At 51.9% G+C, this 13,892-nt stretch overlaps 6 protein-coding genes and 1 non-coding gene across 7 annotated transcripts; 6 read left to right on the top strand and 1 right to left on the bottom strand.

Annotated features, from left to right (window-relative positions):
• Positions 1-418: 418 nt before the first annotated feature.
• Positions 419-1,101, top strand: AYO21_02624 (hypothetical protein; the record flags this gene model as incomplete). Its single annotated transcript, XM_022652601.1, has 2 exons — positions 419-431; positions 485-1,101. 2 exons carry the CDS (start codon positions 419-421, stop codon positions 1,099-1,101), a joined length of 630 nt encoding a protein of 209 aa, XP_022514957.1.
• Positions 1,102-1,447: 346 nt separating this feature from the next.
• On the top strand, positions 1,448-3,584 carry AYO21_02623 (hypothetical protein; the record flags this gene model as incomplete). The annotated part of the gene is made up of 2 exons (XM_022652600.1): positions 1,448-1,581; positions 1,655-3,584. 2 exons carry the CDS (start codon positions 1,448-1,450, stop codon positions 3,582-3,584), a joined length of 2,064 nt encoding a protein of 687 aa, XP_022514956.1.
• A 792-nt stretch (positions 3,585-4,376) lies between these two features.
• Positions 4,377-6,566, top strand: AYO21_02622 (hypothetical protein; the record flags this gene model as incomplete). Its single annotated transcript, XM_022652599.1, has 3 exons — positions 4,377-4,511; positions 4,566-4,942; positions 5,012-6,566. The coding sequence occupies 3 exons, from the start codon at positions 4,377-4,379 to the stop codon at positions 6,564-6,566; spliced, it is 2,067 nt and encodes a 688-aa protein (XP_022514955.1).
• A 927-nt stretch (positions 6,567-7,493) lies between these two features.
• AYO21_02621 (hypothetical protein) lies at positions 7,494-7,886 on the top strand (the record flags this gene model as incomplete). Its single annotated transcript, XM_022652598.1, has 1 exon — positions 7,494-7,886. The coding sequence occupies one exon, from the start codon at positions 7,494-7,496 to the stop codon at positions 7,884-7,886; it is 393 nt and encodes a 130-aa protein (XP_022514954.1).
• Positions 7,887-8,737: 851 nt separating this feature from the next.
• On the top strand, positions 8,738-10,673 carry AYO21_02620 (hypothetical protein; the record flags this gene model as incomplete). Its single annotated transcript, XM_022652597.1, has 3 exons — positions 8,738-9,528; positions 9,585-10,475; positions 10,532-10,673. 3 exons carry the CDS (start codon positions 8,738-8,740, stop codon positions 10,671-10,673), a joined length of 1,824 nt encoding a protein of 607 aa, XP_022514953.1.
• A 504-nt stretch (positions 10,674-11,177) lies between these two features.
• AYO21_02619 lies at positions 11,178-11,248 on the top strand. The gene has a single exon. It is a non-coding gene; the product is annotated as a tRNA-Gly (tRNA).
• Positions 11,249-11,983: 735 nt separating this feature from the next.
• On the bottom strand, positions 11,984-13,843 carry AYO21_02618 (hypothetical protein; the record flags this gene model as incomplete). Its single annotated transcript, XM_022652596.1, has 1 exon — positions 11,984-13,843. The coding sequence occupies one exon, from the start codon at positions 13,841-13,843 to the stop codon at positions 11,984-11,986; it is 1,860 nt and encodes a 619-aa protein (XP_022514952.1).
• Positions 13,844-13,892: the final 49 nt, after the last annotated feature.

The following is a 13,892-nucleotide window of genomic DNA, read 5'->3' as shown; positions in this document are numbered from 1 at the left end:
TGAGCATTCAAACGACTACGTAGGCAAACTCTGGGACGGGACAGCGAAAAGAGTAGAGCACGAGAGGAGAAGGTACAGAGAATCACAAAACTGGACTGCGCAGCTACTCTTTGGGCGCTATGCGCCAACCGAAATTTTCCAACCTGCGTGCCTACGTTTTCCAATGCGCTGACCTTCCCCAGGGCGGTTGATGACCATCACTGTTGTTTGTTGAGATAATTCTGTCTTTTGTATGGGTTTGCGCCAGCTCTGGAGGCCCCGTCTCTCCCTCGAGAGCTTTCAGTCGCCATGCAGGCAATGGTCAAGCTGTCAACTCCGACTTTCAGGGCACAGCAAGTGGGCAAAGATCAAACATGACAAGGGCAAGGCGGATGTCGCGAAGAGCAGGGTCCGCACCCACCTATCTGCGGATATTATAATGGCCTCGAAGCGTAAGGGACGAACGGGTTAAGTTCATGGAGTACAGACACTAACTACAATACAGTGGGCGGGCCCGATCCCACCATGAACTCCAGACTGGCTCATGCGATCGCCGTGGCGAAGAAAGGCCAGCTCTCGAAGACTGCCATCGAACATGCCATCGCAAAAGGACAGGGAATATCTCCGAGCGGCCAAGCTCTTGACAATGTGACCATCGAGGCCATGCTCCCTCACGGCGTCGCTGCCATGATCGAGTGCCAGACAGACAACAAGGCGAGGACTTTGACTAGTATCCGGAATATCATCACCAAAGCCGGCGGCACAGTAACCCCCACGGCATTTATGTTCGAGAAGAAGGGCCGCATTTCGTTTGAAGAGCAGGAAAAGATCGGTGTTGAAGACGCCCTGGAAGATGCGATCGAGGCGGGAGCCCTTGACATTGCAGCGGAAGAGAACAGATTGGTTGTCGAGACAGAACCGGCCGATGTCATGGCTGTTGCTCAGAAGCTCCAAAGCAAGCTGGGAATCCAAGTGGAAAAGGCAGAGGTGGTCTACATGCCGAACGAGGATTCAAGGGTTTCGCTATCCACACAGCAGGAGGAAGAGGTGCAGGCTATTCTAGACTCGTTAGAGGAAGACCCAAGTCTTCAGAATCTGTATATTAATGCTGAGCCTGCGTGAAAGGCTAGCCTATCAATTCAGAAAACAATTGTCCATGCTCAGAATGAGGAGGCACTGTAGCCGGCACTCCGAAGACGGCTGCGCCCTGCAAACTGCGGCAAGATGCAACTCCGGCGAAGCACTCGTATAGCCAGCGCAGTCTCTCAAGCGTGGCCTCAACTGTTGTTGAAATTTGGTCAAGAACATCCAATACATAGTTGTCTATTATATGCCATAGCCTTTCGACGCCGTTGGGATTGCTGACTCCTGGTCCCTGAGCCTTCCTATTCTGTCCCTGGCATTGTCCGATAGGTGTGTTTGTTTGCCTCTATCAAGACCACATTCCGCACCCGGTCCAACCACCGACATGGATCCCACGACGACAATTCTCAACTGGCAGAATGCCTTCGAGAACCATCGCATCCCACAAACCCGGGTGATTGAAAAGCAATTGCGAGCCAGTGCCGCACAGAATAAAGATAAGCTGCGTGCTCTTGTCGGGTAGGCTGTCTCTCCTTGCCTCCGCCCTGAACGTGCCAACTTCGCGATACTGACTCTCTACTTGGAAAACCAGTGGCAGTTATCGCGAGCTTTTGGCAACAGCCGAAGCCATTGTCGTCTTAGACGGACAGACAAGGGCTGCAGAGGACAAACTCTTGTCGATCAGTCACAATTGTAGACCACCTCCGCAAAATGCCATTCCCCGACCTCCGCCCGCAGACAAAGTTGCGCTGGCTCAGTTTCGCCTTTTACAACGGTGCTGCATGTCTGTGGCTTCATGCCTTCGGAATCAACATATCTTGCTGTGTGCGCAGCTCATTGTTGTCTCGAGGTTGTTGCTGAAATCACTGGGTGACCAGGACTTACTAACTGGGAGCCTCGATTCACTACGGAACAAACTTGGTGCACTTCGGAGGCAACTGCTTCTGCGAATTGAAGCTAGGTTGATTAGACCTATGTCAACGTTGTCTGATCTTCTCGAGTCCATTTGCGCTTACTGCCTAGTCACCAGCAGCTCTTCGGAGGATGCCTTGGGTCATTTGCGCCAGCTGAGGCTTGAGAAGATCCGACGTCAATTGGCGGCCTCTCGCCAGAAGTCCACCTTTTGTCAAGCCTTGCGATACCAAATATTATCCTTGCAGACCTTCAAGTCTTTGACAGGACGCCCCATAGTCGATTCTATCAGTAATCTGCAGAAGAGACCGATCTTGGAGGATCCGTCCATCAGAGACCTGGAGTCTCTAGGCCTTGACCAGATTATCTCATTGATTCCACAGGAGATACGGTCATTCGTTCCCTACTTCAAGAGAAGTGCACCCACATTCGAGGAAACCCAGGCTAAGCTGGAGACATGGTCCCGAGAAAGCTTAAAGACATTCTCTGATGCGTTGCACCAATATCTTCCGGCGACGGACTCGATAGCAGAGGTACTGCAGTTGCGGCACGAGCTGTATACTATTCTTCTTCCTTTCTACTTTTCGACTCCGGCGGGGCCAGACATCAAGGATCAGATTGCGCAAGCTCTGAACAGAAGAGTGAACGACATTTGCCACGATAAATGTGCTCGCCTGGCTCATATCACGACGCTGCTCCTCGACAATCCGGCTAGCACAACCACAAAGTCATTATGGGATCCAGAGCTCGCACTATTGAATCTAGAGGCTGGGGGAAATAAGCTCACTACACGCATCCGAAAGCGACACGAAGGCCATAATGTGGCATTATCTAGGGCTTCAAAATCATTGAATACGTGGATCACAACCACAAACAGTGCGTTTGGTCAATTAAATGACATTTCAAGGATAAGATGGAGAGATGTTGTTGAAGAGCCAGAGGAGGAGAATGAAGACGAAGCCTCTGGTTTGATCAAAGATCTGTGCGAAACGGATTCAAGTCTATACCGCGACAGTCTGCAAAATGCGTTAGAGACGGCGTTGCTCGAATACGAAGCAAAAATCACACAGACAGCAGCCCAGGTGGTAGATGAGCCAGAATCTGTCTCCCAAATTGTGGCATTGCTACGGGCCATCAGATTTTCGATGATGTCCTTGCAGCATACTTTTCCCGAGCAAGCCAGATTCGAGAAGCTCCCTAAGATTGTCCGGCAGCTGCATCAGCTCGTGGCGACAGAGGTCAGCCTTCAATTATCTGCGTCAAGAGAAGGCAGGAAGAAGACGAAGAGATGGAACAAGGACATGTTGCTTGACAATATGCCTTCACCCTGTGCATTCTCAACTCTACGACAACTTTGTGGGATAATGCTGGATATTGGTGGCACCGATTTATGGTCTTTTCCAGTGGTTGAACTGGTCAAGGAAGCTGTTAGATCTCATATCTTCAGTCCTGAGCGCAAGGCCTGGTACATGGAGAACGAGTTTGACGAACTGTATCTCAGTATTGCACTGGGACGAGATACATCAGCTATGGCCAGGGATAAAGCCCATATAAAGTCTGCGTCTGAGTACTGGACAAGGACGAAGTTGTTGTTCGGAGTGCTTGCCTAGGATATGCATTCAGGCACGGCACAGCATATCATGGACCACCACCTCATAAAAGAGGAGCGGGATCATGAAGTATTTTAGATGAGATGGGATAATAGAAACGACGTATGTCAACGGAAAGCGATGTATGTACAGGCCCAATTACGCCGCTAAGATGTATATGTCGGTACATGTAAAGACCACACCTACATTTCTTACTGTCTATTGTCATTCCCATATCCATTCTAATACATTGATGCGGGAAAAGGTGCATCGGTGAGGCTCTAGAAGGTCGTGATCTCAGCCTCGTAAGCCTGATGCCGGATGCCGGAAGAACTTTTGATCCGCAGCAGCCCCGGCCCCCCTATTCAACGCCTTCGTCTCACATTCACCATCCCTCTTTTCAATCCTGTCATTCCACGTTGGCGGCACCGTATTCTCGTGGCTTGTGTCAATGCACACCTGCGAAATGTATGCAGAAACCAATGAGGAGCCGTGAAAATGATGGTCACGCGGAGTGCCTCACGATAGGCCGTTATCATCTGCACGGCGAACCTCCTGCGTGGAGATATCAATTTCAGCACATCGTTCAAGCCCTTCGCTGATTGCTGGGCCATACGTCCAGACGAGATCTTTGCCATAAATCTAGGACACCGAAGAATGAATTAGCACTGCCTGACCAGCAGGTCTAGCGGGGCCTAATCTGTGTCTCTTCGCCTCCGCCGTATGTCAAGGCGTGGCATTCCATCTTGGGCAGAGGCGCGCTGCTGCGGCTACATCGACGACCTTCGGGACTGATCAGTCTTCTCTCCAAAGATGCGCGAGGTTGAACTCGAAGACATCACGGGATCGTCGATCCCGCTGCGGCGCTCTTCCCATCAATTCGACGATTCTGCGGAGCTACATTCAGATGACGGACTTCGGAGGACAAGCATCTCCGAGATGCTGGATGTCCCAGGCAAGTCAAGACATTCTGGCGGGATTGAGTTGCCATTGTTCTAACAGGATCACGTAACAGAAGACAAGCCTCTCATGTCTCCAGACTCGTCTGACGAGGATGCTCTACATCCCACTGCGGCGGACCTGGAGACTCTTCCCCGTGTCGCCGATAAAATCCCTTGGCGGGTCTACACGGTCGCCTTCGTGGAACTGTGCGAACGATTTTCCTACTACGGCACTCAAATTCTTTTCCAGAACTTCGTTCAGCGAAGACTGCTCACGCCGACCGGTCGAGCCCCGAATCCGGGCGGGGATACAGACAACAACCCCGGGGCACTAGGCCAGGGCCAGCAGATGGCTACTGGCTTAGGTACTTTCTTTTCCTTTTGGTGTTACGTGACGCCGCTGCTGGGAGCGTGGCTGGCGGACACCTACCTTGGAAGGTAATGCTAATCCCCGACCGGGCCATGGGCTTATCGGAAGTCAACAATTTCTGACGAGGTCTTTCGCAGATATAAGACGATCATGGTGTCGATCGGCATTGCCGTTGTCGGCCACGTCCTCCTAACCATCAGCGCGCTGCCTCCTGTCCTAGCACGCACCGAAACTGCTCTCATTTCATTTATTATAGCCCTTGTCGTCTTCGGTCTCGGGACAGGGGGCTTCAAACCGAACATCTCCCCTCTGATCGCCGAGCAAATTGTGTCAGAGAACCTCCGTGTCTCGATCGATCCGAAGACCGGCGAGCGTGTAATTATCGACCCAGCCCAGACGTCGGCGAGGATCTACAACTGGTTCTACCTCTTTATCAACATTGGCGCCTTGATCGGCCAGATTTCCATGTCTTACGCGGCGTTGTACGTCGGGTACTACCTCGCTTTCCTGCTGCCGACGCTCATGTTCCTCCTCTGCCCCCTCATCCTCATTCTGAATAAGAAGAGATACCGCCTCACTCCTCCGCAAGGCTCGGTACTGGGCCCCACAGTCAAGACGCTCCTCTACGCCGTCCGGCCCCATTGGTCGTGGAACCCTCTTCGCACGATTCGCAATGTCCGCCGGACTCCCACGTTCTGGACCGCCGTGCAACCATCCCGCGTGCCTTCCCACAAGCGCCCATCATGGATGACATTCGACGACGCCTGGGTCTCGGAACTCCGCAGGGGCGTAAAAGCCTGTTCCGTCCTCCTCTGGTTCCCGCTGTACTGGCTCACTTACAACCAGATGAACAACAACCTGACCTCCCAAGCGGACACGATGAGGCACGCCGGGGTTCCGCCCGAGATTGTCTCGAACCTCGATCCTCTGACGTTGATCATCCTCATCCCGATCTGCGACCTGGTCATCTACCCGAGCCTGCGCAAACGTGGCGTGAAGCTGACCCCGATCAGGAAAATCACCTTGGGATTCTGGTTTGGCGGCGCGGCCATGGTGTACGCGGCTCTCCTGCAGAGGTACATTTACACGCACAACGAGTGTGGCTATTATCCTTCCGAGGGGCAAAGAGAAGACCCCAGTAATGGAGGCAGTAACAGTGCGAGCGCCAATCTCAGAGACTGTCCCCCAGCGTCCATTTCAATCGCCTACCAAGCCCCGATCTACCTCCTCGTCGCCATCAGCGAGATCCTCGCCTCCATCACCTCGATCGAGTACGCTTTCACAAAGGCCCCGCGCAACATGCGCTCCATGGTCCAGGCCTTTTCGCTCTGCATGAGCGCCGTGGCCAACGTCATCGGCGAGGCCTTCCTCTGGCTCGCCCGCGACCCGTACCTGGTCTGGAACTTTGGCGTCATGGGCGCCGTCGCGTTCGTCGCGGGCAGCCTCTTCTGGTGGTTCAACAGGGACCTGGACGCCGAGGAGGACGCCATGAACCAGTTGCCTCACGGGAGCATGGGACGTGGCAGCAATAGCGCACCAAGAGAGCATCAGCATCAGCATCGGCGAATAACCCACCCCGAAAGCAGCGGCTCCAGTCGCGGCGTGGACGCGAGTTGGAGTGACCTGGGCCGAACTTCCAACGAGTCCCACGAGTCCCGTGAGAGTCTACTAGACGATAAAAGGCTTCGTTGAGTAGAGTTGATCTGTGTGAGAGGAGGAATCTAGAAGAAGAAGACGGAGCGAGCCCGGCACAGACTCACAGGCGAGCTGGAATTTCAGGCCCATTGCGTCTGCGTCCTCCCAGCAAGGCATGTTTTGTGTTAGATTAGACATGTAGAAAGTTCATCTCGTCAACGGTATGGGATTCTCACGACACTTCAAATGTTGCTTTGCTCAAAGGGCTCGAGAAGTCTGAGCAAGCCCGACTTTTGGGGTTCTGGTTGAAGGGTCTCCTGAACACGAAGGGGACATCCCATTTATGTTATGTCTGTTTGACGATTTATCGTGGATAACGGTGGGTGTGGTGGCGTCTTCGACAATCCATGATTTTGTCTGTATTTCAGTCCATCTAGTAAGAAATCCTCATGTCTTGGAAATCTGGAGTTGAATTCCTTAAACATTCGATCGGTCTGGTGATACTACAATCACCAACTCAGATTCCTAGCAGTCCGCTATCCGCCAACATTTGGGTTTCAAGAGATCTCTCTTGACATAGTTCTTCCTATCAGTGTCTCTTCCGCTTCTGTACATTGGCCTGCATGTCCAGGTATTTTGTTGAAACTTTTCTTCCGATCTTCTTACAGGGTTTCTTTTATGAACCAACGTATCTCGGTCAACGCGTCCATGATCCGGTCCAGTCGCCAGCCATGAGCAAGATATACCCTTATTCACACGCGAGCGCAGTTCGTTTTTGTCCACGGTATTGTTGTTCGTCCAACGTCAGTGATGAACCCCTAAAACTCACCGAAAGCGGAAAGGGCAAACATAAGTCCGAAACTGATTTTAAAGGCCAGATTATCATTGACTGCACTGCGCAGGTCAATGTTTTTGAAGTAGCGCTGTAAGCGCTCCACTGGTATGATATTATATCCTCTTCGTGCGGCAAGTTGCCAAACGACAATGCCCAGTCCGATCAGTAATGTCAAGCTTGTGGAAAAAGCCGACACCACCAGTCCTGCGGCCAGTCCTAGTATGGAACCCAAACTTATTTGCTTGACAGCAGCGGGGTTGATTGTCTTTCCATCTTTTGTGAGGGGAACCTTGGGTCCGCGGGAATTTGAGGAGGTGCTGCTAAACTCAGCGGTACCCGCGGGAGGTGGTGAATGGGGTGAAGAGTCGAGCCTAATGATGGACGAAGATTGGATGAAAGGCAGGGAGGCCGTGAGTCCGAATGCAACAAGAACAGGTCGCTTGAGAGCAGGCCGTGCCAGAGGAGCAGATATCGATTTCAAGGCCGAAGGAAAGGAGAGGGAGGGTCGTATTACGGTTCGCAGCAGCATCGTGCTTGGTTGAGTCCAAACTGAGGATCTCGACAACGGAAAAGGGGAACAAGGCCCTGAAGGGTAGGAGGAGATGCTGATTACTTGGGGCAAAGACGTGTAAGCAGAGGGTAAATGTAACTGCTAAGATGTGGGAACGAGCTGAACAGCCAACAGACGAAATCGATGTGCGGAGAGTTGAGGATGGAAGTGAGTGAGGAGTGACTTGGAGTGAGTAAGAAGCCGTGGAAGCGTACCCAGCACCCTAGGAAGTACATGATGTCATTGGCCGCAGGTACGGGAGACTTGCGGTTGGGTACCTCGTACAGAGTCACGAGCCACCAAAGAAGAGGCACCAAAGCTGCCTGCGCCCGCCACCATCACCCCCAACTCACCAAGTTCCGTGGTATCCTCATGTCACTCATCAGTCACATCTCCCGGCCTGATTACGGGAGTCTTTACAAGCACCGGGAGGTCTAGTTTGCTTGGGGCAATTTCTTCGTCCAACCATGCACACGCTCGCCTTTTCCCGAGCCAGCGACTGAATCCCCATACCGGCTGCCGGAGTCTAGAGCCATGGATCCTTCGGGGTCCCAGTCCCTCGACATGTTCCGAAGGCACGAATGCCAGCAAACTCTTTGCCGAACCTTTGGGGGGAGTGGACCGACATCATGTTGACTTCTTACGGCATCCCAGTTCGTTACCCATCCCGCAGGGTCAGATGGGTGGAGTCTGGGGAAAGGGGGTATTTCCGGAATCCTGACTATATATGGTGAAGACACGACATTGAGGGAGGTCACATATCCTTCATCACACTGAGTCTTCTCATCTTATCAGTGGACTTAAAGCCAGCCCTCAGACTCAGACACAGACACAGACACGAAGATGTCAGGCTCAGTGACTACCAACGGCATGCCCGAGATCACTTCGAAAGTGGTGGAAACACCACTCCTCATCGTTGGTGCGGGGCCAGCCGGTGGCTCATTGGCGTGCTTCCTTTCCCATCCGCCCTTTTCAATGACTGGTATTATGATTGCTGCCGCAGCGACAACCTCACAGACACCGAGGGCGCACATTACGAATCCAGCCGCTTTCGAATGTCTCCGGGATATCGACCTAGAACAAACTTGCCTATCCCAAGCAGTGGAGGGCGACTGTATGGTTCACACCCGCTGGTGTCATGATATGACTGGTGAAGAGTATGCTCGAATTTATTCGTGGGGCAATGACCCGAAAAGACGTGGAGAATACGAAGCAGCCACTCCTTGCCATCACGTCGACTTGCCTCAAACGATTTTTGAGCCTATTTTGGTTCAGCGAGCATCGGCTCAAGGCTGGGATGTCAGATTTCGGACCAGCTTCGTCAGTTATGAGAAAGAACAAGACGGAAAAATCCGGAGTCGAGTACGAGATGACTTGACTGGTGCCGAATACTATATCCGCTCTCAGTATCTGTTTGGGTGTGATGGAGCACGGAGCCAAGTCCTGCGAGAGGCCAAGATCCCGTTGATCAGAAAGCCAGGCCAAGGATTGGCTTTGAATGTCTTGGTCAAAGTGGATCTTAGTGATTACGTTGAGGCCAGGAAGGGAAACCTACACTGGGTATTTCAACCCGAAAAAGAGTACCCAGACTTCGCTTGGAGCGGGTTGATCAGGATGGTCAAACCCTGGAATGAGTAAGCAAGTCCCTCATTTCTTGCGTCGTACAGCAGCTACTAACCAAGGCTCCCAGATGGATGTTCATTCTCTTCCCCAAACCTGGGACAGAGTGGAAAGAGCCAACTCGGGAGCAATACCTCCAAAGATGCAAAGATATCGTTGGCCGAGATGACATTCCCTTGGAAATCCTTGATATCTCCAAATGGAACATTAATGAGATCGTGGCAGAGTACTACTCCGAAGGAAACATCTTCTGCCTCGGAGACGCCGTGCACAGGCACCCTCCCTTCAACGGTCTAGGCTCCAACACCTGCGTGCAGGATGCTTTCAATTTGGCATGGAAGATTAAATACGTCACCCAGGGCCTTGCGTCTCCCTCTATTCTCGAGACATTTAGTCACGAACGGCAACCCGTTGGCTTGGGTGTAATTACCCGAGCGAACCAGGGTATCCGGGATCACGTTCCTGTCTGGAAAGAGATGGGGCTGATGGAAGAAACACCCGAGAAGAGAATGGAAGTCCTCAACAGTCTCAAAACAGCAACACCTGAGGCCCGGGAACGGCGCAAGCGAGTCAATGCCGCAATCGAGTGGACGAGTCAAGAATTCCATGGTATCGGTGTGGAGATGAATCACCGCTACGAATCGACAGCCGTGTACCTTGACGATGAGATCAAGGCCGGTACTCCCAAGCCTGAATGGCCCAAAGATGCTGTTCTACATCACAAAGTCAGCACTTACCCCGGCCATCGGCTGCCTCATGCATGGCTGAATCGAACCATACCCGTCAAGGATCACACCTCGACAATTGACTTGGCTGGGAAAGGGCAATTTTGTCTGCTTACCGGTATTGGAGGCGAGAAGTGGGTCGAGGCTGCCGAGAAAGTTGGCAAGGAGCTTGGAGTGCAGATCAATGCCCACACGATCGGATGGGGACAGGAATGGGTCGATGTATATCGGGATTGGTGAGTCTCCCCCCACGCGTGATAAAGCTTCCATGACTGACTTGTATTGTCAACAGGGAGCGCAAGAGAGAGATCGAGGAAGATGGATGTATTCTTGTCAGACCCGATCGGTTCGTTGCATGGCGATCAACAGGCCTTCGAGATGACAGTACCGAGAAGTTGAGCGAAGTAATGAAGAGAGTCCTCGGACGGTCATAGCCATGATCTGTTTGATTCATTCCTGTATTTTCGGGTTCGGTCTTTCAAAGCGTGCTGAGCAGACTTTCGGGGCATGGATTGAGACATTATACATTTCAGACTGTATAATGTGCGTCGCATAACTTGTATAAACTGCCAAATTGAGCAGGTCTCTCTCGAAGAGATCCATCTTGAACGATTCAGCGCTACGAAGCAGTGAAGCACAATAAAGTTGCCTGTAGATCGATGTAGGGAGAGCGAAGCCACAGATCCTCAGGAGTCCTGTAATCATTTCTCGTACCGTTTCTGGTATTGATACTTCTACACGGCCCTCATCCCTCGTCCTTTGCCTTGCAGGGAGGAGTACCCACCAAAATTCACAGACCCACCAGTTCAAAAATCACATTATATGGATCAAAGCGTCCGAAATTGGGTCAGGAATTCGCACAGAGAATATTCCCAACAACAGGGTTCACTGCCCTCCTCTGAGGTCACATCCAGATGTGATCTCGAGGTTAAGAGATCGCAAGATTGGTTCAATGGTAGAATTCATCGTTGCCATCGATGAGACCCGTGTTCGATTCACGGATCTTGCAAGCCTTTTGTTTTTGCTCTATTTCTTGATTCAGGTTGCTTCTTTTTGGAGGTATTGATCGCTAGTGTTCAAGATGGAGGGTATGTAGCTAGTTAGGACGACCGATTAATTCAGAGGGGGAGGGCTCGTAACAGGTAACCCGTCTAGTCTAGACTGCTTTGGTAGGAATCAGTTGGCCAGCTAGGGCGGAATGTCTGCGTGGAACTGGAGGATGATGTGTGCGTGTGTGCATGCAGGAAAAAAAATTCTTTGTTTAGGTGCATCCGCAAATTCCACTTTGGCCGGATCCACCATATGTGGCAGCCAGTGCGATGCGCCGTGTTAGATGCTTCATCAGCTGACAGAGCGGATCCAGATGAGAAGAGGGAGAAACACTCCGTTTGGGCTCAAAAATCTATCAACGCCTCAAAAAAGGTAGAGACACATCGTCACTTTCAACATCGCAAGACAAGCCGCCGAGGTTGATATGCGAACGGCAAAGGTTGGAGAGGGGGAATTTCCGAAATCTAACCTCTTTTTAGAATAGCATGTAATCAGGGGGGTTATACCGAAACCCTCAGACATCTTAAACCTTTACTTTGGTACTCTGCTACTCCTGTGTGTCACACTCGTATGAGATATACTTTGTATACCTGGTAATCCTCCTTCCCACACTAGTTGATCGACCTATAGAAATCCCCCCGATTTGCTTCCTAGAGGTCTACCAGTCCTAGTCACCAAACAGTAACTTTCCCTCTCAGCCTAGGCGAACCTTTCTCCACAACCTCATACACTCGAGCATGTCCGATCCCACCTTTCCCATGACTGCGTTGTTCGAGCTCATGGCGTCTGCTATGACTGCGACAAGGGCAACCGCAAAGCAGAACGCCACTTTGTCCTGGTCTCTCTCCAGCAGGTGGTACTGTTGTTTCTTCATTCCTCCAGCCGTTGCCCAGGCCATCCATTCGTCCAGGATCCCGATGATCCTCATTGCTTCGCCCTGGTCCTCTCCCGTCTGACCTTCCTCGTTCTGCTTTTTACTTGGATCCTGTAAATCCACAATCATCAAATAACAAACGGCCTCGGCCAGGTCGTGCACGGTCCATTCTCTCCCTACCTCCCCCCTCTCCATCAACCAAGTCAGGCATGCTTCACTGACGCGCTTGATGTCCATCCTCGGACTTGCGATCGCATCCACAATTCTCCTTTCCTCCCTCTCCTTCTTCACGGCAAAGGAGTTCATCATGTCATTGTGCCGCTGCTGTCTCTCATTCGCCTCTCTGTTCATCTTGTGAATCCGAGCTTGTTCGGCAGGCATGGTTGCTTCCAGTCTCTCTGCGGCCATACGAGCTTGAAGCCAATGTTGATGTTGCCGTGCCAAAACCAACCCGTCATTGACATTGTCCTTTTGGGACGTCCATTGCGGCGCGTCGCTTTCGGGTAGAAGGCCGAGCAGGACCATCACACCGCATGGAATCGTTTCTTTGCGAACAAAGGTCTTGATCTCCGTCGGAGTCTCGAACGCCCAGAGACCGCCACTGGTGGAGTTTTTGTGTGCGAGTAAAGCTGATGCCGCGCAGGTAAACCATAGCCCGGCGGAGGATTGTTCGTAGTTTCGGAAAGGCGTGCACACAAAGCCCGTTTCGACGTTCTTGCGTTCCCAGAGGAGTTTTTGGATGCGATTATCTTCGGTGTGGAACCGGAAGCTGCTGCTGTCCATGCTGTATTTGTTTGCCGACTTCAAGCTCTCAATCCGCGCTGGTAAGTCTTTCTCGTTCTCTTTGTGTTTCTCATTAGTTTCAAGCAGGGCAGGTTGATTCAGTCGACCCCAACCTGGGGGTAGGCTTTCTGCTCCTCTCAAAACTCTGCTGGACGTCGTTTCTTCTCGAGTCCATCGTATTGTCAGACTCAATATCCCGTCACTATCATCGGGCATGCTTGTTCGCAATACCCAGTCAACGCCTCTTCCTCTTTTTCTAGTGCTCTCATCACCATCGTTGTCATTTTCAGGTTTCTTCAGCAAAACCGTCCCGCTCGGGGTCCACAAACCGCCACTCCTCAATTTCTCCCATCCCATCCCTTCTGGAACAGCACCCCAATCCAGCAAAAATATCACTAGCTCCTCAAAGCTTACCTCCGCGGGCGGTTCCCTCAATTCGTCCTCATATTGGATCCTGTACAACTTTTTACCAACAATGAGCTTTTTCCAGTGGAAACCTCGCCAGCTGCCACCCCGCAAAAAGCCACGCACACGCCCTTCCTCGATCATGGACAGAGTGCTTTCTGCACGGTCCAGTGTCAGCAGATGGTGATGTTCTTCTGATGCTTCTCTTCCTTCTGTCGTGGTGTTCCAATAATCGTCATGTCCGCGTTCAAGAGGGGCAATGGTATATCGAGGCAATTCGACTTCGATAAGGCTGGTCATTGGAGAGCTGCGGATGGTAAAGCCATCGTGTGGGCGTGTCGTGCTAACAGGTCTATGCCCGTGGTCGACAAGGGCGGCGCGTATCCGGCGCTGTGTAAGGATGGCAAGCATGAATGTGTACAGGATGGGCAGAACACCTAAGACGGCGAGCGGCACGCCAATGTACGTTATTATGTCCGAAGCATTCGCCATGGCGTGTTCTTCGCGTATGACTTCGCCTCGAGAGGCTAGTTACTGGGTT

The sequence above is a fragment of the Fonsecaea monophora genome, assembly GCF_001642475.1.
Source record: "Fonsecaea monophora strain CBS 269.37 chromosome Unknown Scaff12, whole genome shotgun sequence".
Taxonomy (NCBI): domain Eukaryota; kingdom Fungi; phylum Ascomycota; class Eurotiomycetes; order Chaetothyriales; family Herpotrichiellaceae; genus Fonsecaea; species Fonsecaea monophora.
Note: the sequence above shows the minus strand (reverse complement) of the source record. Positions and strands in the feature narration are given on the sequence as shown.